This window comes from Dipodomys merriami, unplaced genomic scaffold, assembly GCF_024711535.1.
Source record: "Dipodomys merriami isolate MVZ:Mamm:240054 unplaced genomic scaffold, mDipMer1.0.p SCAF_34, whole genome shotgun sequence".
In the NCBI taxonomy this organism is placed as follows: domain Eukaryota; kingdom Metazoa; phylum Chordata; class Mammalia; order Rodentia; family Heteromyidae; genus Dipodomys; species Dipodomys merriami.
Window position 1 is genome coordinate 8,066,834 of NW_027204937.1, and position 23,419 is coordinate 8,090,252.

At 38.1% G+C, this 23,419-nt stretch overlaps 1 protein-coding gene across 5 annotated transcripts in view; it reads left to right on the top strand.

Moving 5' to 3' along the window:
- Tut4 (terminal uridylyl transferase 4) overlaps window positions 1-23,419 on the top strand; it is a 114,009-nt gene that overhangs the window by 78,712 nt on the left and 11,878 nt on the right. For 2 of the 5 annotated variants that reach the window (XM_069987216.1, XM_069987219.1), the window contains exons 16-28: window positions 571-657; window positions 2,986-3,089; window positions 5,547-5,604; window positions 5,686-5,789; window positions 6,062-6,151; window positions 8,789-8,902; window positions 13,279-13,356; window positions 13,763-13,940; window positions 14,427-14,474; window positions 14,558-14,640; window positions 18,890-19,005; window positions 20,086-20,279; window positions 21,098-21,198. In XM_069987216.1, the coding sequence (XP_069843317.1) occupies window positions 571-657; window positions 2,986-3,089; window positions 5,547-5,604; window positions 5,686-5,789; window positions 6,062-6,151; window positions 8,789-8,902; window positions 13,279-13,356; window positions 13,763-13,940; window positions 14,427-14,474; window positions 14,558-14,640; window positions 18,890-19,005; window positions 20,086-20,279; window positions 21,098-21,198 (1,355 nt within the window). Of the gene's footprint in view, window positions 1-570; window positions 658-2,985; window positions 3,090-5,546; window positions 5,605-5,685; window positions 5,790-6,061; window positions 6,152-8,788; window positions 8,903-13,278; window positions 13,357-13,762; window positions 13,941-14,426; window positions 14,475-14,557; window positions 14,641-18,889; window positions 19,006-20,082; window positions 20,280-21,097; window positions 21,199-23,419 lie in introns of all 5 variants that reach the window. The other 3 variants (XM_069987217.1, XM_069987220.1, XM_069987218.1) reach the window with 2 other exon arrangements.

Here is a 23,419-nt window from a genome sequence, read left to right on the forward strand (position 1 = left end):
AAAGCCAGAAATGGCGCTGTGGCTCCAGTGGTAGAGCGCTAGCCTGAGCTGAAGAGCTGAGGGACAGCGCCCAGACCCAGAGTTCAGGCCCCATGGCTGGCAATAATAATAATAATAATAATAATAATAATAATAATAATAATAATAATAATTTGGAGAAATAAAGAAGAGGACATTAAGGCTGTTGGTTAAGGAATATGTGACTTTTAACCAGATATTAAATGGAAATATTTAAGCTTTAGTGGGCCCGGTGCCTATGGAAGCAATGTGAATATAGTTTAGCAGGATAAAAGCATGGGTAGGGGAAAGAGGAATATCTGAAGAAAATTGCATTAAGTAGTTTGAAAAAGCAAATATATTTGTAGGTATAAGGAAATTATGATATAAAATATACATAGATTTTTCAGAAATAAACTTTTTGCTGTTTCCCTGCCCCTCTGCTAGTAACATTTACAATTTTAAAGAAAAGTCAACAATTAACAAGTTGTAAGTAAAATTTTAGGGTAAAAACTTGAGATATTTTCAGATTCCATTTCCTAATTTTTCTAATTCTTTCTTTCTTAAACCTAGATGAATTATCACCACCGTTTTCTGAACAACACAACAGGGAACAAATTTTAATTGGCTTGGAAAAATTTATTCAAAGAGAATATGATGGTATGTCATTGGTTAAAAACTGATTGCTTTTGTTGCTGTACAGTCTTGCATTTTTATCTTATTATTTTTTATTTTTTTGTTGATTGTGAGGCTTGAACTCTGGGCCTGGGCACTGTCCCTCAGCTCGTTAGCTCAAGGCTAGCACTGTACCACTTGAGCCACAGTGCCACTTCTGATTTTCTGCTGGTTAATTGGATTTGAGTCTCATGGATTTTCCTGCCTGGGTTGGCTTTGAACCGCAATCCTCACATCTCAGCCTCCTTAATAGCTAGGATTACAGGTATGAGCCACTGGTGCCTGCTGGTCTTGCATAGTAGCTCATGCCTATAATCTTACCTACTTAAAAGGCTAAGATCTGAGGATTACAGTTTGAAGCCTGATCAGGCAATAAAGTCCGTGAAACTTTAATCCCCAGGTAACTACCAAAAATCCAGAAGTGGAGCTGTGGCTCAAGTGGTAGAGTGCTAGCCTTGAACAAAAATGCTCAGGGACAGTGCCCAGGCCCTAAGTTCAGGCTCTACTTCTGGCACCAAAGTAAAAAAAGTTGCAGAGCAGCCAATGGCTCATGCCTGTAATACTAGCTATTCATGAGGCTGAGATCTGTGGATCACAGTTTAAAGCCAATCATGGCAGGAAAGTTTGGGAGTAGAGCTGTGGCTCAAGTGGTAGAGCTCCAGCCTTGAGCAAAATAAAACAGGGACAATGCTCAGGCCCTGAGGTCAAGCCCCAGGACTAGCACACAAAAAAACAATATTTATTGAATGTTACTAGATACTACTTTTGTTTTGGGAAGATATTGCTAACAAAAGAGGTGAAGCCTGCTTTCATGAATTGTATATTTCAGTGAAGAAGCAGTGATATAAGGAGTGAATATATAGTTTATCAGCAAATATAGTTATTAATATGTAGGAAATACGATATTTTCTGTTAAGTTTCTCTGATAACTAGGATCTTAAATAATGTGAAGGTACAAGTTATACAAATCTCTTAAGGAGAGAACATTGTTGAGAGAAAGGGACTAAGTATAGACACCAAGTAGATTTGGTTTGGCATTTGAAGACAAGTTTAGAAGGAAAGTGAGGTTGAAGTATAGATTATGTGGGTTAGAGTATAATAGAAACATGAGATCTCTTTGAAAGAGTTATATCATTAAAATATTATGAATGTTGGAAGAAGGAATTTTAAGTGCCCAATGAGAAGATTTTGAAGAGTTTAAGCCATTAGGTGACATGATTTGAGAGAACAGATGGTATAGTCATAACTATAGAAACACACATTATGAGGCTTTTGTACAAGTCCAGGTAAGCCATAGTAGTGCTTTGGAAGAGATGACAAGTGATGAGAATTAGGATATATTTGAAGGAATAGCCAGTGAATTTTGTCATGTGAAATCTGAAAGGAAGAAATCCAAGGATGGTCCTAAGGCTTTTGTTTTAGTAGTTGATTTTGGTATTAAATAAAGATGGCAAAAATAGAGCCAGGACCAGCAGATTTTCACCATGAAATCCTGTGGCTAAATATTTTAGAAAAGCATAACAATTCATAATCATAATAATGTTTTACTTTTTAAAATCTGTTATGTACTGTAAGATTCTATTTTTAAATTATTTTTATCATTTGTCTTTGAAATTTGAAGTAGAGCATCAGAAGTAGATGCAGGGATTATTTTGACAGAATTTATCTAAATGTGTAGTCAATTTATGAATTAAAGGGAAGGAAAATCCACTTCTATTGCAGCTTGTTTGGAGAAGTAGCTATTATTGAAGAATTCTGAATGTGAGGGAATCTATAGAGATTTATATCAGCCACTTTTGGAAGAAAATTAATAATTGGTGGTAGTTATAAAATTACTTGCATTGTACCTTTGAGGAATTAGTTTATTTTTAAGAAGTAAATTTTCAAGTTTTGCCTTTATAAATATTAGTATTTATGTTAAGGATGAACAAGATAGGTGGATCTGTAATTAAGTTGGAAAAAGCTAAAGGTCTCTGTTTAGAAGTGGAGATTGATAGGTGTTAAGATCTCACATATTTCTGATGCGGGCAACAAAATAAAAAATAAGGTCATTTGCTCAGAATAGCAATTTTAGAAATTATAATAGATTTAGGGTGAAGAGCATGTTGAATATATGATAGCTGGAAAAATGGAAAAGTAATTGAGTACATGAATGTGGGAACTTCTAAGCATCTGGGCTTGAGATGGATTTTAGAATTTTTCAGTGGTAGATAATTTAAGGCTTTGAAGTGGATAAGATTACTGTTAAGCCACTAATAGATATTAGAAGACTCCTTCCATGTTTAATTTTGACTTTTGTTTCCCTTTGCTTAGAAAAGGCAAGACTGTGCTTATTTGGCTCTTCAAAGAATGGATTTGGATTTCGTGATAGTGATCTTGATATTTGTATGACCTTGGAAGGCCATGAAAATGCAGAGGTAAGAGTTTTTGTTTGGAATGGATATGGAAGCTTAGTCTCTTCTAATGATGAATCTAACTTTATTTTTGATAAATACATGGTATCATTCTTTATATATTATGTATAAATATTGGCAACAGCAATGTTTGAAATATGAAAACATCTATTTTGAAGGCATTCAGATTGTTTAGTAAATGTTTTGTTCATCATTTTATAATATTAAAGTAAGGTCACTGAGGGTATATTGTAATGAAGTTTGGAAATTGTTTTAATTTGAATTTATGATTGATATTCCATAAAGTTGGACTTTTTTCCTTAGGACAGTGAGGAAAGCTGGTGCTTCAGTTCAGTAGTGAATGTTGATCTTGCTTATTCTGTCTTTGCTATCTCTTTCATTAGGAGCTATCTTTGTATCACTATAGCTAGGGAATATCTAATAGTAATCTAATTTATAAATGGGTCATTCTAAAACTTAATTATAATTTTGAGGCACTTGCCTTTTGTTCCCATAGAAACTATTATAAATGAATGAGTTTTAGGAACTCATTTTGGGTGGGAATGGGAGCTAACATTTATTGAGTCCCCAGCATACACTTATACATACATTATCTCATTTTATTCTTGCACCCACCTTTGAGGTAGGTATTATTTCCCCCATTTTACAGATGAGGAAACAGGCTTTGAGAGATAAACTGACTTGCCCAAGTTCACACAGCTAGTAAGTGTTGGAGCCGGGATTCGTACCCAGGTCTGTCTGACTCCAGAGTTCATGCTCTTTGCACTGTATCTCACTGCCTCTTTGTAATTTTTTAACCCATAATGTAGCTGAAATATAGTACTAATAGTAATGTAGAACCTAACCACTACTTTGTGAAATTTAAAGCTTTCTGAGTTCCACCTTGAGATGCCAGGAGCAGACCTTCCCCCAGTGCAGTCTTGGCAGTGAAGTGGGTATGCTTTTCCTTCTTTATCTTCCAGGATTCAGTCGTGGGAATGAGATTGTCTAAGCTTTCAAGAAAGAAAAAGACTGATTGGTCAGGGAAGAAATGTCCCAAAGAAAAAGACTGATTGGTCAGGGAAGAAATGTCCCAGTCCTTGGTAGCAGTAATTAGAAAAGGAGGGGATCCTTGTAGGTGCTCTTTACCAGCATAGATATTGATATTTATGTTTCAAAACCAGATTGATTGCAAGATTGGGGTGAGGCCAAGCTTCTGGCATCTGTAGTGGTGTCAGCATAGCCTTTGTTATGTTATAAAAGAATTCAGCAGAATAGTGTACCTGTGCATTTCTGAAGTCCTTTTCACAGGTGATTTTGAATTAGTTAGACCTGGAGTAAAGATGGCAGTGATGAGTTCTCACTTGTTTGTTTGTTCTCTTAACTAACTTGTTATTGCCACTTATGTAGAAGAGGCTGCCGTTTTCCATTTTGAAGAGCAAGAACTGAGAGAAAAAGAAATGACTTTTATCCAGGGAGCAAAGACTTTTAGATACCTTCTATGTAAACTTTAGTAATCAGACTTGTAATTACTAAGAGTTTGGATATTATATGTAGTCTGCTGTTCACATTAGGAACTTGAAATAATGAAAAAGAATAAAATATATTCTAGATGAACCTTATTGAAACTTTAAAATTTTTATTGTATCTTTTGCATCGTAAGAAGAAATATGAACATCTTTGTTTATTTTGTTCTGTGTGTCATTTAGTAACTAATGATTCCCTTGAAATCCCCAGGTTAAGCTACAATGACTGTATTGGGGATACACAAAAGTAATCTTATAATTGTTGGGATTGCTCTTGATAGCTTTCAGCTTAACACAGTTGATTTAAAATGTCATCCTCTTCTGTGTTCCTTGTCTTTTGATGATTATTACCATACCAACTCTTGTCTCTGTTTTTATTTTTATTTTTTTAATAACACTTAAATTTGCAGAGGTAAGAATTTCCTTGAGGAAATAGGTACTGGTAATAATAGGATTATCTTCCTTTGTCTCATCAACTGGCAGATTTATGCCAGGCTTGTTGCTGAATGCTTTATATTATGTCAAGTGTAATCCTTCCAACAACTTTTTAGGGCAAGAATTTATGATTATTTGGATTTTATAGAGTAGGGTGTGCTGTAAAGGAGAGTAATTAGAGCCTGGGCTCTTAATCAAGATACTGTTTTGCATTCATCAGACCTTATATTTACCTTTGTTTCTCAAACATAAATCTACATGTGAAATACTGTGTGACCTTTTTAAAATGTTTATGATTAGATTTGGTAGAGGTCTGAAATTTTTTATTTCTACCAAGTTCCCAATAATCCTGAGGCTATGTATTTATAAACCACATACTTTAAACAGCAAGATGATAGAGAATATGATGGCTGGAAAATTTAAATAATAGTATTAAATGCCTAGATTAAAGTAGAATTTGCATAAGGCCAAATTGAGTGAAATTTTAATTTACTTGTTTTATTTATTTTTTGTTTTTTAGAAATTAAATTGTAAAGAAATAATTGAAAATTTGGCGAAAATTCTTAAGAGACATCCAGGTATACATTTTAAATCTAGCTTTAAAACAAAAAATTCACTTTAGCATTATGAAAATTATGTAACTTTTTTTTTTTAATCAGGTTTAAGGAACATTTTGCCTATAACTACTGCCAAAGTGCCTATAGTAAAATTTGAACACAGACGAAGTGGGCTAGAAGGTGATATCAGTTTATATAATACATTGGTAAGTTTTTTATAGGCCAAGCATAATTATACTTTTCATTAAAAAAAGTTTTGTAGATGATGAGTTATACTTGTATGCTTAATATTTTCATGTATGAGCAGTATAAGGAACACATATTTTGTTATGTATTGCAATCAGATTAAGTTAACTTTTTGACTTGTTAATAGGTACTTAACATTTACATTTGTATGTATTCTAATTAGACTATATTGAATCTTTTTATATAATTTGTAAGCTTATGAAATGTTAAAAAATTTGTAATTATTTTTCAGGCTCAACATAACACCAGAATGTTAGCTACTTATGCAGCTATTGATCCTAGAGTACAGTACTTGGGATATACTATGAAAGTATTTGCTAAGGTATTTATGAAAATGTTAATGATCTGCTTAGTTGTCATAATCTTTTTCTCATTTCTTTTTCCTCTCCCTACTCCTCCCTTCTTTCTTCTTCCTTCTTCTTGTATATCAGTACTGGCGTTTGAACTCGGGGCCTGAGCACTATTCCTGAGCTTTTTTGCTCAAGGCTAGTGCTCTGTAACTTGAGCCACATCTCCATTTCTGGCTTTTTGGTGATTAATTGGGGATAGGAGTTTCATGAACTTTCCTGCCTAGGCTACCTTCAAACCGCAATCCTTAAATCTCAGCATCCTGAGTATCTTCAGGATACTAGCTAGGATTACAGACTTGAGTCACCAGTGCTTGGTATACTTTTTGGGTGGAGAGCAGGAGAGCCGGGAATATCCAGCATATTTAAGTTGTACAGAATCTAAAAGCCCTAAAGGAGTCAGGTGTCAAGTGCCTCATGCCTATAATCCTAGATTTTCTGGAGGCAGAGATTGTAAGAATTTCACTTCAAAGCCAGAGCAAAATACTTAGGAGCAGAATCCCAATCCGTAGTTGTGATTATCTATGTAACTGTTATTTCAGGTACATAGGAGGCTAAGATCAGAAGGATCATAGTTCCAGACCAGCTTCAGCTACATAACGTTGTTACAACCCCCTTCTCAACATAAAAAAAACCCTGAGTTTGAGGTCTTGTGACTGTCATCCTGCCTACTGCAGAAAGCATAAATAGGAGGATTACAATGTGGTCTGGATTACACAGTGAGACCTTGTCTCAAAAGTAACCAGAGGAAGAGTTGGAGGAATGACTCAAGCAGTAGAACAGTTGCATTGCAAAGTGCAAAGCACTTTCAAACCCAAGTATCAACAAAAATTTAAAGGAAGCAAAAGATCCAAAGGGATTTGTAGTAGATAGGAAATCTCCTTTATTTACTTATTACCTAGCCTACTATGCTGGAAGCAACCCATGTTACATTTTAGACATGTATTACATTAGTATAGCAAATACACAAATTTCCTATCTTCTTGTTACTACAAGCATAAATATTTTGAAATACAATGGAGACAATAAGTACATAGGTCTATATTTTATATTTTTTTAACTTAGCAATAGATTTAGAAATTTTTTCATATCAGGCTACTAAGAATTACTTGGTTTTTTTTTGAATAGGTGCATACTATTCCTTTGTATAGATAATTCTCAGGGGTTTTTTTGTTGTTGTTTTTTGTCAGTCTTGAGTCTTGAACTCTGGGCTTGGGCACTGTTCCTGTGCTCTTCAGCTCAAGGCTAGCGCTCTACCACTTGAGCCACAGCGCCACTTCCGGTTTTCTAGTGATTTATTGGAGATGAGAGTCTCACGGACTTTCCTGCCTGGGCTGGCTTTGAACCACGATCCTCAGATCTCAGCCTCCTGAATAGCTAGGATTATAGGCATGAGCCACCGGCATCCAGCAATTCTCAGTATTTTTAACTTATACTTTATTGATGAGCCTAAAATTATTTCTGATTTTTCTGCTACTAAAACAATACTACAAGCTGGGTGTGAGTGCCTCATACCTGTAATTCTTGCTACTCAAGGAGTAGAGATCTGAGGATCATGGTTCAAAGCCAGCCCATCAGGAAAATATGTGAGGCTTTCAACTCCAATAAAATACCAAAAAGCTGGAAATGGAGTAGTGGCTCAAGTGGTAGAATAGAGGGCTATCTTTGAGTTAAAACAAGAAAACAAAAACAAAAAAGAACAGGGCCATCTGCCCAGGCCATCTGGAGTGCAAGCCCCAGGATCAGCACACAAAAACAACAAAAAGACTACTACAATAAAAGAAATTCTCTTTTTTTAAAAAATTTTTATTTATTTTTTATTGTGAAAATACTGTACAGAGGGGTTAAAAGTACATGGGCAAGATAATGAGTACATTTCTTATAAGCATTGTAGCCTTCTCCTTTGTTTCCCCTTCCAATCCCTTCCCATCCTCCCCCCCACCCCCCACCCAGTCCTCCCCGCCCCCCCCACCAAAGTTGTAATGTTCGTTTTCTACATAACGACTTGTACTTCTCATTGTTGCAACAGGTCCACCTGTATCCTTATTTAAACAACTTGTTTGAAATTCTCTGTTTTTCTTTTTTGTTCAGTCCTGAGGCTTGAACTCAGGGTCTTGGTGCTGACCTTGAGCTTTTTCTTTGCTCAAGCTAGCACTGTACTACTTTGAGCCACAGTACACTTCTGGTTTTGTAGTGGTTAATTGAAGATGAGAGTCTCTTGGACTTTTCTGCATGGCTGGCTTTGAACCCTAGTCCTCAGATCTCAGTCTCCTGAGTAGGCAGGATGGATTACAAGTGTGAGCCAATGGTACCTGGCAAAGAAACTTAATATTCAGCCATTTCACACATATTTGGAAGGCATTTTTGCAAGATAAATTCTTAAGAGTTTCCAGGCCAAAGGAAATTTTTTGAAATTGTAAAGCTATTTTTCATAGAGCTTGCACCAATTAATATGCTTGCCCATAAGGTGTAAGATTACCTTCTTTCTCAGACTCTTTATTGAACTTGGGGATACATATCAGTTCAGTGAATTACAGAAGTGTTGTCTCAGAGTAGTCAGTACTGTTTGAAATGAGATTCTGAAATTTTATTTTCATCACATATTTTTTTAGCGATGTGACATTGGAGATGCTTCCAGGGGAAGTTTATCTTCATATGCATATATCCTTATGGTGCTGTACTTTCTGCAGCAGAGAAAACCACCTGTTATCCCAGTTCTACAAGAGGTAAGTGTGGAAGAAAAATATAAATGCTGTGTGTGTGTGTGTGTGTGTGTGTGTGTGTGTGTGTGTGTGTGAGAGAGAGAGAGAGAGAGAGAGAGAGAGAGAGAGGGAGGGAGAGAGAGAGAGAGAAAGGGAGAGAGAAAGGGAGAAGGAACAGTGGATTTGAAGATCTTGCTTCAGAAGGTTTTTTTAACCAGTCCTGGGGCTTGAGCTCAGGTTTCTGGGCATTGTCCCTGAGCTGCTTTTTGCTCAAAGCTATCACTCTACTACTTGAGCCACAGTGCTACTTCCAGCCTTTTCTGTTAATGTGGTACTGAGGAATCCAGCCCAGGGCTTCATGCATTATAGGCAAGCACTCTACCTTTTTTTTTTTTTTGTCGGTTGGTCACAGGGCTTGAACTCTGGGCCTGGGCACTGTCCCTTAGCTCTTCAGCTCAAGGTGAGCACTATACCACTTGAGTCACAGCACCACTTCCAGTCTTCTGGTGATTAATTGGAGATAAAGAGTCTCACTGATTTTCCTGCCTAGTCTGGCTTTGAACTGTGATCCTCAGATCTTAGCCTCCTGAGTATCTAGGATTACAGGAGTGAGTCACTGGTGCCCGGCTCCTAAAAGGCTTTTTTTTTTCCTAAATCATGAATGTCCTCAGTTTTCTCTTTCTGTTAATGTTAACCAATGAACCTCTTTGAAAAATTTATCTTGGAGAATATAGACTACTAAGAGAATATGAGCTGAATAGAACCATTGCATATCTTTTAACATTTAAAAATTTTGGAGACCTAGAATGCATGAAGGTTGTTTTTTGTTGTTGTTGTTGGTGGTGGTGGTCATGGGCTTGAATTCTGGGCCTGGATACTGTCCCTCAGCTCTTCAGCTTAAGGCGAGCGCTCTACCACTTGAGGAGCCACAGCACTACTTCTGGTTTTCTGGTGGTTAAGCACTAGCCTTGAGCAAAAGAAACTCAGAGACAGTGTCCAGACCCAGAGTTCAGGCTTCAGGATCAAGGAAAAACATAAATGTTATTTCCTACCAGGAAAATATGTAGCTAAATTAGTATTGGATGATATGTATATATGTTTATGTGTAGTCTATTTTACGTGTAGTTTTTATGTGTAGTATTTTAGTATTTTATGTGTAGTTTTACGATCACAGCAAATTTGAGGAGCACATACAGAAATTTTTCATATTGTCCTTTTCTCCCTCTACCCTGTACAACTTTGCCCATTTTCAATCCCACAGAGTATTACATTGTTAACAATTGATGAACCTGCATTAATACATATGATCAGCTGAAGTCCATAGTTTAAATTGGGGTTTACTTAGGGTTATTTGTGGCACACACTTATAATTCCACCTTCAGGAAGTTGAGGTCTAAGGATTGTGGTTGAAAGCCACCACAGGCAGGAAATGTCTGTGAGACTCCCTACCAATAACTACCAAAAAAGCCAAAAGTAGCTCTGTAACTCCAAATATAAGACCATCAGCCTTGAGCAAAAGTAGCAGAGTGAAAAAGCTAAGGGACAGCGCCTAGCCCCTGAGTTTAAACCCAGTGCCAGCACATACATCCACAATTAGTGATTCACTCTTTATTTTGGTGTCTATAATGGAGGCGAGGGGTTGAACTCAGGGCCTCTAAGTTTCTCTTGGCTTTTGCCCAAGTGGAATTGTACCACAATCCTCCTACCGTAGCCTCTTGCATACCTGTAATTACAGGACTGTGCTACCAGCTTGGCTTGTTTTTTTGAGATCAGTTTTGACTATAACTTCTTTCCAGGCTAGCTTCAAATCATAATCCTAGTCTTGATCTCTTGAGTAACTGGAATTACAGGTGTGAGTCACTGTGTCTGATCCAGAGTAACTTGTTATACAAATATGGTTGTCTTATTTGGTAAGTGATAGAATTAATGATAGAAAGTAAGGGTGAGAGAATGCTTGTTTAAGAGAGATAGGGCTGGGAAGGTGGCTCAGTGGGAGAGTGCTTGCCTTGCATGCATGAGACCCCTGGGTTCGATTCCTCAGCACTACATAAGCAGAAAAAGCTGGAAGTGGCTCTGTGGCTCAAGTGGTAGAGCACTAGCCTTGAACTGAAGAGCTGAGGGACAGTGCCCAGGCCCAGAGTTCGGGCCCCATGACCAACAACAACAAAAAAAGAGACAGAGAGAAGATAGTATTAGTACTTCTGAGGGCTGATATACAATGTAGAATTTGGCCCAGCAAAACTAGATTATTTAGCCAGCACCAGTGGCTCATGCCTATAATCCTAGCTACTCAGGAGGCTGAGATCTAAGGATAATGGTTGAAAGCCAGCCCAGACAGGAAAGTCCATGAGACTCTAATAACCCGGAAGTGGCACTGTGGCTTAAGTGGTATAGCGCTCACCTTGAGCTGAAGAGCTGAGGGACAGCACCCAGGCCCAGAGTTCAAGCCCCACGACCAACCAAAAAAAGAGGAAAAAACCAACTAGATCATTCAGAAGCACTGGCAAAATATGTGTGAATAGTGTCCAGTCTGCTACTTGCAACATTGTTGGGTTTAGTAGTTACTCAGAAGAATTCTCTAATACAATCAGAGTCTGAAGAAGTAACCTGTATTATTTTAATATCTGGCAAATCTGTTTTATGGAGCATGGAATATTACAGTGTTAAAGGGATAATACTGAATTTTAACCTCTTTAAAACCTTTACTTTTTTTTTTTTTTTTTTTTTCTGGTCCTCATGCTCGAACTCCAGGCCAGGGCATTCATTGTCCCTGAGCTTTTTCCATCAAGGTTAGTGTTCTACCACTTGAGCCACACCTTCACTTAGAGCTTGTTCAGTAGTTTATTAGAGATGATAAACTTGCAGATTTTGTTGCTTCATTTGGCTTCAAACTAAGATTTGTCTGATTGCAGCCTTCTAAGTAGCTAGGATTACAAATGTGAGCCACCACTGCCTGGCAAACTTTCACTTATTTTTTGAATGCAAGATCCCATGTGTTTTGTTTTAGTCCCATCTGTAACTGTCAGGCTCTTGCTTTTATTATATTTTCATGAAACACCAGAAATTAAGGTAAATGATTTTTGGCAACTTAAGAATTACTTACATCTTGATGTTTATATAACATACAGGATAAATATATTTGTTCAAATTTCTTGAACAAATTTATTTAGGAAGCTTTGGTTTAATAAGGTTTTGTGCTCAAGGTAAATTATAGTCCTTGACCATAAGGAAGTTGTACCTAAGAATGAAATTGTACAGGGTAGATATGTCTGTAATTTTGTCTCAAAATTACTTGGGAGGTTACTTGTGGCTATGTGTTCATCTGATTGGATTTCTTTTTTGTTCTTGTGAAATAGCATGTCTTTCCTTATTTTACTAGTACAGTGAACTGGGGCTGGGAAGGTGGCTCAATGGTAGAGTGCATGCCTTGCATGCCAGAGGCCATGGGTTCGATTCCTCAGCACCACATAAGCAAAAAGAAAAAAAGCCGGAAGTGGCACTGTGGCTCAAGTGGTAGAGCGCTAGCCTTGAGCTCAAGAGCTGAGGGACAGCGCCCAGGCCCAGAGTTTAGGCCCCATGACTGGACCCAAAAAAACAAAAAAACTTGTACAGTGAATTGTAGTTCATAATTTATACGAAACATTTATAATCTTTATGAAGAGCTCAGTATAAGCTACCTAATTTTCTTTTACACAAAAGTGGTACCCAAAGGTTTTTTTCCCTTACATGATATAGATAACTGATTAAAGGTACCTGGTCTTGACACAACTGGAACATTGATTCTCTTTGGTTGTCTAATATAATTAATCAGTTTTTATTGATTGTATATTTCTATAACAATTTTTTTTTTGTCAGTCCTGGGGCTTGCACTTAGGGCCTGGGTACTGTCCCTGCGCTTTTGCACTCAAGGCTAGCCCTCTATCACTTTAGCCAGTGTTATTTGCGGTTTTGGGGGTAATTGGAAATAAGAGTCTCACAGACTTTCCTGCCTGTGCTGGTTTTGAACTGTGACCCTCAGATCTTAGCCTCCTGAGTAGCTAGGATTACGGGCATGAGCCACTGTCCCCTGACAACTAGAATTCTTTAGTGCAACTGACTTTTTTTGTTTACTTTCATTAACCTTGGGTTAGATGTGTTTTTATAGGCTAAATAGATAACAATAACATCAAATGTGTCATTTATAGTTTGATGCTCTCTAAGATAGTCTTTCTTAGCTTTGGTTTTACAGATGTATTTTATTAATTACTAGGTGTCAAGTTTTATCACCTAAGCTTATTCCCTTTTGGAAGGAGTATTTCAGTATGTTTCCTGTAGATAAACTCTAAAATGATGTGAAGGTTTGTAGGCCTTTGGGTAGAATAACTTGGTATCTAATAATAAAATTAAATGTTTTAATACAGATCTTTGATGGGAAACAGATTCCACAGAGAATGGTTGATGGATGGAATGCTTTTTTCTTTGACAAAACAGAAGAACTGGTAAGGTTTACATAGTTCTTATGTCATAGAATGCTTATTGATGCTTGTTAGGGTTAGTATTAATTTTACTTTGACTTGTGGAATATGTTTTATTTATTTATTTTTATTTTTGGGTCCAGTCATGGGGCCTGAACTCTGGGCCTGGGTGCTGTCCCTCAGCTCTTCAGTTCAAGGCTAGCACTCTACCACTTGAGCTACAGCACCACTTCTGGCTTTTTTCTTTTTGCTTATGTGGTGCTGAGGAATCGAACCCAGGGCCTCATGCATGCAAGGCAAGCGCTCTACCACTGAGCTACCTTCCCTGCCCTGGAATATGTTTTAGATAATATATCTCTCCTTTCCCCTTATTTCCTTCCCCTTTATTCTCCTCCATTATCTTCCTCTTCTCTTCCTTCTTTACCTGAAGAAAAAGCGTTTGCCATCACTTGGAAAGAACACAGAGTCATTAGGAGAGCTTTGGTTGGGACTGCTTCGCTTCTATACTGAAGAGTTTGATTTTAAGGAATATGTAATTAGCATTCGACAAAAAAAGCTGTTGACAACTTTTGAAAAACAGTGGACATCTAAATGCATTGCGATTGAAGGTAATTTTTTATGCCATTTTTTTTCCTTTGGTTGGTTGTGGGGCTTGAACTCAGGGCCTGGGCACTATCCCTGAGCTTTTTTGCTCCAGGCTAGAACTCTACCACTTTGAGCCACAGTGCCATTTCTGGTATTCTGGTGACTAATTGGAGATGAAAGTCTCACTTTCCTGCTCAGGCTGGCTTTGAACTGTGATCCACATATCTCAGCTTCCTGAGTAGCTAGGATTGCAGGCATGAGCCACTGGTGCCCAGCTTATGCCATTCTTACTTCAAAAACAAAAATTTGGCTAAGAAATGGAAGAGGAAAATGAGCAATATTAGAATTTCAAAGATTCTTCGCTTTGATTTTTATGATCCCTTCCCTTAATATCCAACAACTGAATGACTTGATGACTGAGAATAAGTAATACTAGAGTGGTTCTGGCTATCTACATTTGATGATGGTACAATGAATATAATTCCTAATTTTAAACTATTCTTTTCTAGATCCCTTTGACTTGAATCACAATCTCGGTGCTGGAGTTTCTAGAAAAAGTAAGTTTTAAATAGAGATTACCTTCTTTAAATGTTCTTTAGACATTAATGGTCTCATGTTTATTGTCTTCTTTCTTCAATAGTGACCAATTTTATTATGAAGGCATTTATCAATGGAAGAAAACTTTTTGGTACCCCATTTTATCCACTCATTGGCAGAGAAGCTGTAAGTTACATTATTTCAATTTTTAATCTTTTCTCATAGAAATTTTTTGTTTGTTTAATTTTGGTTTTATTTATTTACCCAGGAAGAAAAAGAAAAATCAGTAATACATAAATATGATATAATAAACATTTCAGAATTAATTACTAGATATCTGATTATTTAACAACTAATTTTAAGACATAATTTTATGAGTAGAATACTTTAAAATGCTAACTCTATATGTTTTAGTCTTGTGTGTAGTTTGTTATCAGAGTATGATTCCCTCCTTCCTCTCCCCATCATGTGTCTCACCTCCCATATATATTCTATTCTCTCTCTCCTCTACCTTTCTCTATCTCTCTCTTTTTTTTCTCTCCACTCTTCTCCCTTCCTTTCTTTGTGCTGGTCCTGGGACTTGAATTCAGGTCTTGGGCACTGTCCCTGCGCTTCAAGGCTAGTACTCTGCCAATTGAGCCATAGTTTCACTCCAGCTTTTTGCTTGTTAATTGCAGATAAGAGTCGCTCGGACTTTCCTGCTCTGGCTGTCTTTGAATCATGATCCTCAGATCTGAGTCTCCTGAGTAACTAACTAGGATTGTAGATGTGAGCCACTGGCACCTGGCTAATAATATAGTCTAAAGCTGGTTGTCTTGGTACATGCCTTTAATCTCAGCACTAGAAGACTAATGGGGGAGAAATGTGAGTTTGAGGCCAGCCTTGACTGCATAGTAAAACTCTCTCCAAAAAAGCCAAACCAAATGAACAAGAATTTTATATCACCAACAACAACAACAAATATAGTCTTCTGTTTTTTTTGTTGTTGTTGTTTTATCGGTCACGGGGCTTGAACTCTGGACTTAGGTACCTGAGCTCTTCAGCTCAAGGCGAGCACTCTACCACTTGAACCACAGCACCACTTCCCTTGTTTTTTGTCCTTTGTGGGGCTTGAACTCAGTGTCTGGGCTCTGTGCCTGGGCCCTGTCCCAAGCCTTTTTTGTGCTCAGGGTAATGCTTTACCACTTGAGTCACAGCACCACTACTGGTTTTTGAGTGGTTAATTTGAGTCTCATGGGGACTTTATTGCCCAGGCTGGCTTTGAACTGTGGTCCTTAGCTCTCAGCATCCTGAATAGCTAGGCTTACAGGCATAAGCCACTGGTGCCCGGCTGAGTCTGCTGTTTTTTTTTTATTGTTGTTGTTTTGTTTTGTCTTTTGGGGTCCAGTCGTGGGGCCTGAACTCTGGGCCTGGGCGCTGTCCCTCAGCTCTTCAGCTCAAGGCTAGCGCTCTACCACTTGAGCCACAGTGCCACTTCCAGCTTTTTTCTTTTTGCTTATGTGGTGCTGAGGAACCGAACCCAAGGCCTCATGCATTCAAGGCAAGCGCTCTACCACTGAGCCACCTTCCCAGCCCATCTGCTGTTGTTTTGTTTTGTTTTCTTTTTTTTTTGGTACTGGGGATCGAACCCAGGACGTTGCACTTGCTAGGCAAGTGCTTTGCCACTGAGCTACATCCCAGCCCTCTGCTGTTGTTTTAAGCATACTACTTTCAAAGATCATGCTGTAGCATGTATCGGTATTCTTTTTATGGTTGAATAATACTGCATAGGGAATTCATTTTATTTACCCTTTCATCAGCTTCATGCATAAACATTCGGTTTATTCTGCTTGATAGCTGTTTTGAGCAGTGCTGTTGTGAATGTTTACGTGTATATTTTTGTGTGTGTGAATGTAAAGTTGGGCTCACTGGCCCCACAGAGGTTTATCTAAGACATATGATCCTTCTCCTGCCTCAGCCTCCTAAGTGTTGAATAAAGGCATGCGCCACCATATTTGCATTTTCCTTGGTATATACCAAATAGTGAGGAACTACTAAAATATTTTCTAACTATTGTGTTATTTTACATATATTGTGGGTTTTAGGTTTTGCATAACATACCAGTGCCTTTTATTATTTTTATATTATTATAGCCATTCTATTTAATTTTTTTCTCCACCTGTACTGGGGATTTAACCCAGGGTTTTGTGTATGCTAGGCAAGCACTCTACCACTTGAATCATGCCACTGCTCCCTCTTTTACTATGATTCCAATTTTTTTTTTTGATCAGGGTTTGAACTCAGGACCTGGGCACTGTTCCTGAGCTCTTTAACTTAAAGCTATCATTCTACTACCTTGAGCACAGCTCCATTTCCAGTTTTCTGGTGGTTAGCTGGAGATATGAGTCTTATGGACTTTTCTGCCCCGGCTGGCTTTGAACTGCGATCCTCAAATTTCAGCCTCCTATTAGGATTATAGATGTGAGCCCCTGGTACCTGGCTTGATTCCAAATATTATAAAAACTTGTAGACAGTTAACTGAACATGTGTTCTTGCCTTCCAGAAATATGGAGACTGTTAGGACCAACTGTGGTTTTTTGTTTGTTTGTTTTTGTTTTTGTTTTGGCCAGGCTTGGGCTTGAACTCGGGGCCTGGGCACTGTCCCTGAATGTCCTTTTTGTTCAAGCTAGCACTCTGCCACTGAAGCCACAGCGCCACTTGTGGCTTTTTGTGTTTATGTGGTACTGAGGAATTGAACCTGGGCTTCATGCATGCTAGGCAAGCACTCTACCATTAACTCACATCCCCAGCCCACCATGTATGTTTCTAACATTGCAGAAGTGAACACAAGAAGGATAAGCAAGCTGCTATGATAAAAAGACAAGTGAGCCTGGTTTAAGACTTGGGAAAAGTATTCACTACAAGATTTCCTACCTTCTCCATCCTTAAATATACTCACTTTAAACAAATGGTTCTTTAAAAGCAGTTTGCAAGTTGAATCTTTTATTTATTTATTTTTGTCAGTCATGGGGTTTGAACTCAGGGCCCTGGCACTGTCCCTGAGTTTTTTTTTTGCTGAAGGCTAGCCTCTAGCACTTTGAGCTACAGTGCCATTTCCAGTTTTCTGGTGGTTGATTGGAGATGTGAGTCTCTTGGACTAGTTTTGAACTGAATCCTAGATTTCAGCCTCCTAAGTAACTAGCATTACAGGCATGAGCCACTGGCAAGCAGTTTGAATCATTTAAGACAAAGAATTGCTTTATTTTCACAAAGCTCTTTTTTTTTTTTTTTAACAGAGAAGAATCTCTATAAACATTGCTTAGTATAGCATAAAGCAGAGCTTTAGTCAGTATAGATCAAGTGCTAAATTCTTTTTTTTTTTTTGCCAGTCCTGGGGCTTGAACTCAGGGCCTGGGCACTGTCCCTGAGCTTCTTTTTTGCTCAAGCCACACTACCACTTTCGGCTTTTTCTGTTTATGTGGTATTGAAGAATTGACCCCAGGGCTTCATGCATGCTAGGGAAGCACTCTTACCACTAAGCCACATTCCCAGCTCAAGTGCTAAATTCTTTTTTTTTTTTTTTTTTTAATATTATTTTATTTTATTTGAGAACATACTATACAAAGGGGCTACAATTACATGGGCAGGATAATGCATACATTTCTTACCAAGCATTGCAGCCTCCTCCTTTGTTTACCCTTCACCTCCCTTCCCAGCCTCCCCCCTCCCCCCACCCAATTATACCCCCCTCCCCCCCCTACCGACATTGTAAAGCTGGTTTTGACATGACATTTTGTACTTCTCATTGTTGCAACAGGTCCACCTGAATCCTTAAACGACTTGTTTGCCCCCATCTCCTCCACATGTTATACTGACATCAAATATAATGAAAGCGGGGGTTACACTGTGGGGGGCTAAATTCTTTATATGAGATTTAACCAACATTTTTGAAAAAATTGGTAACAAATTACTTAATCTCAGGCTGAGAATGTGGCTTAGTGGTAGAGTCTTGCCTAGCATGCATGAAGCCTTGGGTTCCATTCCTTAATACCAAATACACAGAAAAAGCTGGAGGTGATGCTATGGCTCAAGTAGTAGAGTGCTAGCCTTGAGCAAAAAGGAAATTCAGGGACAGTGCCTAGGCCCTCAGTACAAGCCCCAGGACTGACAACCCCTCCCTGCCCCCACAAATCACTTAAGCTCTGTAAGCTACAGTTTCCTTATCTATTTTATCTATAGCATCTATAATTAATATAATGTGGATGTAAATGCTTAGTTCTGTTACCATTGTGATGATGAAGATTCTGGCTCTTGCTTTATACCCTGGTTTCAGTTACTGGAAATATTTGTTGATATTTATTTTCTTGTTTTAAAAGTGCTTATGTATCATGATCCTTTTCATTTGGAAAGGTATATTTATAGTGAGCTTTTTAGTAAAATTATATTTTCTCCTTAGGAATACTTCTTCGATTCTAGAGTGTTAACAGATGGAGAACTGGCTCCCAATGATCGATGCTGTCGTGTATGTGGAAAAATAGGCCATTACATGAAAGACTGTCCCAAAAGGAAGAGGTTGGCAAATAATTACTTATTAGCAATTCAGGGAAAATAAACTTGAGGCCAATTTGTAGCTGTAATTGTGTTCAGAAAGGTTATAAAAATGTTCAGGGCTTTAAATTGGGCTTTAGGTTATGCTGATTTGAGTGGAATTTTGTAATAGTGTAAAACTTATTTTGTGATATAATAGTGTATTATAACATTTGTTCATTCAGTTTTCTTGGTAATTGTGTTAGGAGCCAAGAAAAAAAGAAGTAACTAGTACATGGTGTTATTGCTGAGGACTTCAGTCAGGCAAACCATTAATAAAAATATGCTGAACTAAATCCGTGGGGTATTTATACATGCTCTGAGCTATACTTATATCTTATGTAACTTGAGACACATATATTGTATCTTCCACCACCACCCTCAGCAAAATATATCTTATGATGTATACTCCCTCAAGTTCTTACATGGTATATTTAGCTGGCCAGAAAAATTACCTTTTTTCATTGCAAGTCTGACTTAATGTGAAAATTTTGAAATTTTTAGATAAGAAAATCTAGGTGGTTCATTGTTATTTACTGACTACTTAGGCAAGATATTTGTCTTTTCTGAGTTCCAGTTTCTTTTTGAGAGATGTGAAGCATTAGTCTCTAAGGGTTCCTAGCAGTTTAAAAATTAAGTATAAAACTAATATACAGTTTCTCACATATAGGTTAGGTGTGCTACAGATGAGAAATTTCTTATCTTCAACAACAAAATTGCAGGGCTGGGAAGGTGGCTCAGTGGTAGAGCACATGCCTTGCATGCCAGAGGCCCTGGGTTCGATTTCTCAGCACCACATAAGCAAAAAGAAAAAAGCCGAAGTAGCACTGTGGCTCAAGTGGTAGAGCGCTAGCCTTGAGCTGAAGAGCTGAAGGACAGTGCCCCAGGCCCAGAGTTCAGGCCCCATGACCAGACCCAAAAAAAAACAAAAAAAAAACCCAAAACAACAAAATTGCATGAAACTGTAATAACAATGTTATTCTTGGTGTTACTGTGTATAGTTTAGTTTGCTTTATGGCTTGTTCAGTTTACAAGTCCCTAGCCCCACATTATTGGTATCAGCAGTTTACTGTTTAGACTAAAGAAGAAAGACAGTGAAGAAGAAAAGGAAGGGAATGAAGAAGAGAAAGACTCCCGAGACCTTCTTGACTCGCGTGACCCTCGAGATCTCAGATGTTTTATATGTGGAGATGCAGGACATATACGCAGGGAGTGCCCAGAGGTGAAGCTGGCCCGCCAGAGGAATAGTAGTGTGGCAGGTAAGTACAAAAAGCCAAAAATAGCTGGGGATGTAGCTCAGTGGTAGAATGTTTATCTACTATGTGTAATATGCTAGGCTTGAACCCCAGCACCACAAGAAGAAAAGATATGGGCAAAAATAGTTTCTGGCAGAAATAAAGTTGTGTATTTTTTTTTTTTTTTTTTGGTGGTTGTGGGGCTTGAACTCTGGGCCTGGGCGCTTGTCCCTCAGCTCTTCAGCTCAAGGCGAGCGCTCTACCACTTGAGCGCCACTTCCGGTTTTCTAGTGGTTTATTGGAGATAGGAGTCTCACGGTCTCTTCTGCCCGGGCTGGCTTTGAATCGATCTCAGCCTCCTGAGTAGCTAGGATTACAGGCGTGAGCCACCGGCGCCCGGCTAAAGTTGTGTATGTTTATGTCATGCTAAGGACCCTTGTTCCTCCGTTCTCAACAGTACAAAATTTTTAAATTTCTTAAAGTTAAGATTTCGAGAATGAGGTTTTTACTTACAATGCTATTTGCATATTTACAATCAAAGTATCCACAATCTGTTACACTCAGCTGACTCCCTCTTAAGTAGTCTCTAGTTTGAGTCTGACTCTTTAGTTTGCTTGCTGTTAACGTAGGCACCCAGACAACATGGGCAGAAAAGTTTGTGAGACTCTTACCTCCAATAAACTACTCAGAAAAAGCCAGAAGTATGGTGTTGTGGCTCAAATGACAGAGTGCTACCCTTGAGCACAAAGAGGCTCAAAGATAGACCTACCCCTTCCCCCACTCCCCCCCCCAAAAAAAGATACTTTCTGTGTCTTGATTTTCTTTGTGGTATCTTCTCTTAGCAGCCCAATTGGTCCGCAACCTTGTGAATGCCCAACAGGTGGCTGGTTCAGCCCAGCAACAGGGTGAACAGTCCATGAGGACTAGACAGTCCTCAGAATGTGTAAGTACTCTTCCTGTTAATGAGTGTGTTAGGAGGATAACTATATGTAGTAGATGAAAAGGGCTTATTTTCTCAGACTAGCAAGTATAGTCTTTAAGATGACATGGGGGGCTGGGAAGGTGGATCAGTGGTAGAGCACTTGCCTTGCATGTATGAGGCCCTGGGTTTGATTCCTCAGCACCACATAAGCAAAAAGAAAAAAGCCGGAAGTGGCGCTGTGGCTCAAGTGGTAGAGCTCTAGCCTTGAGCTGAAGAGCTGAGGGACAGCGCCCAGGTCCAGAGTTCAAGCCCCACGACTGGACCCCCCCCCCCCAAAAAAAAAAAAAAAAAAGATGACATGGTACCTTGTAGAAGTGTCCTTGCCTTGCTAGGCCCATAAAGTTGAAGGAAGAGTGTATTGAAGTAAGATACATGGGACCCCATTTGGTAAATAAAACAGCAACTACCTGATAGGATAGATTTAAATAAGGTTAACGATTTTCAGGTGATTTGCCCAGTAGAAAAATGTCAGTACTATTAATAAAAATTGACATATACAACTTTTCATATTCCCTTTCTTCACTTGCTGCTGTACCTAACTGTAAAAATGGTGCTTTCTTTTACTAACAGAAATCCAATTTTATCTTTCCATTTTAGAGGCTACTAATAATTAAATGTAAGAAAGGGAACCCTGAGAGTTTTTTTCAATTATTGTTCTTGTAGAGTTGTTATACAGAGAGGTTACAGTTACATGAGTTAGGTAATGAATAATGAGTACAATGTCTCCCCTTCTGTTGCTTTCTCCCAGTTTTTCCCTTCTGTCCCTACCCACAAGGTGTAGAGTTCATTTTCCACATAGTGTCTAGTGAGTACTACAGTTGTGTTTGTTCACCCTTGTTCCACCTTTTATGTGCATTCCCTTACCCTCCTAAATACTAATGAGATGAAAGGAAAACAAAAGAACAACAATGGCAATTAAAAATGCCTCTTGTTTCCTTTTCTTGGAGTTCATTTCAAAGAATATTAATTTATATGATCATATGCACATAGCTATTGAGCCTTTATCAACCATATCTCTTTGGCCTCAATGTGTGAATGTCTAGAGTCCTATATAATTTATTACATATATTATATATACATTTATTATGTATATTATATATGTATACATTGAATGAGTAAATGATATATCAATATAGCTATTTATAATGATATATCATTTAGTCATTCATTGTGTTTCCTGGTAGATTTATAGGCACAGTCTAGTTATCACATATGATATGTAGCCTATATTCCTTTGGTTCTGGCTTACTTCACTTAATGTAATTTTTCCTTATGAATGGTACAGTATCATTCTGATGGAGGAATAGAATTCTATTGTGTACATATACCACATTTTCTTGATCCATTTGTCCACTGAGGGACATGTGGGTTGATTTCATATCTTGCTGTGGTAAACAATGGTGGGATGAACATGTTGTTCTGAAGGCTTTAGTGTGGCCTGGTTTGTGATCTATTGCCCAGGAGTGGGATTGCTAGGTCATTAGGGGATGTGCTTAGTCTTTTACGGAATCTCCATACTGCTTTCTAGAGTGATTGGACAAGTTTACATTCCCACCAACAGTGTAATAGAGTTCCCTTTTGGCCAAATCCCCCTCAGCATTTGTTATTGTTAGTTTTCCTGGTAGTGGCCATTGTGACCAAAGTGAGGTGGAACCTCAATGTTGTTTTGATTTGCATTTCTTTTATGGAACATGTGTATTTACGTAGGGTATTCAAAACAAATTTATACCACTATAATGTGTTGGTTTTACTGAAAGATGGATTTGTAACTAGGTATGGTGCTACATTTAGGAAGCTGAAACAGGTAAATTTTAAATTCAAGGGGAGTCTGGGCTGTCTCAGGGCAGGGAAAGATCTATTTTACTTTTTTTTTTTAATCTAAGCATGTACTCTTTAGTAGTAGCTTGTAATTTGTTAAAACATTAACTTGGAAAACCAAAGTTACAAGCTGTATTTTATAAAATTTCAATAAATTTTATATAACAAATTACAAGCTATATTTTATACTATATATTATATGTTTTTTATTACAGTAATTGTTACACTTTCTGTTCTTTTGTGCTGGTTCTAGTTGGTGCTTGAACTCAGGGACCAAGGTGCTGTTCCTGAGCTTTTTTGCTCAAGGATAGGGCTCTACCACTGAAACCACAGCTCCACTTTCAACTTTTTTCTGGTTAACCAG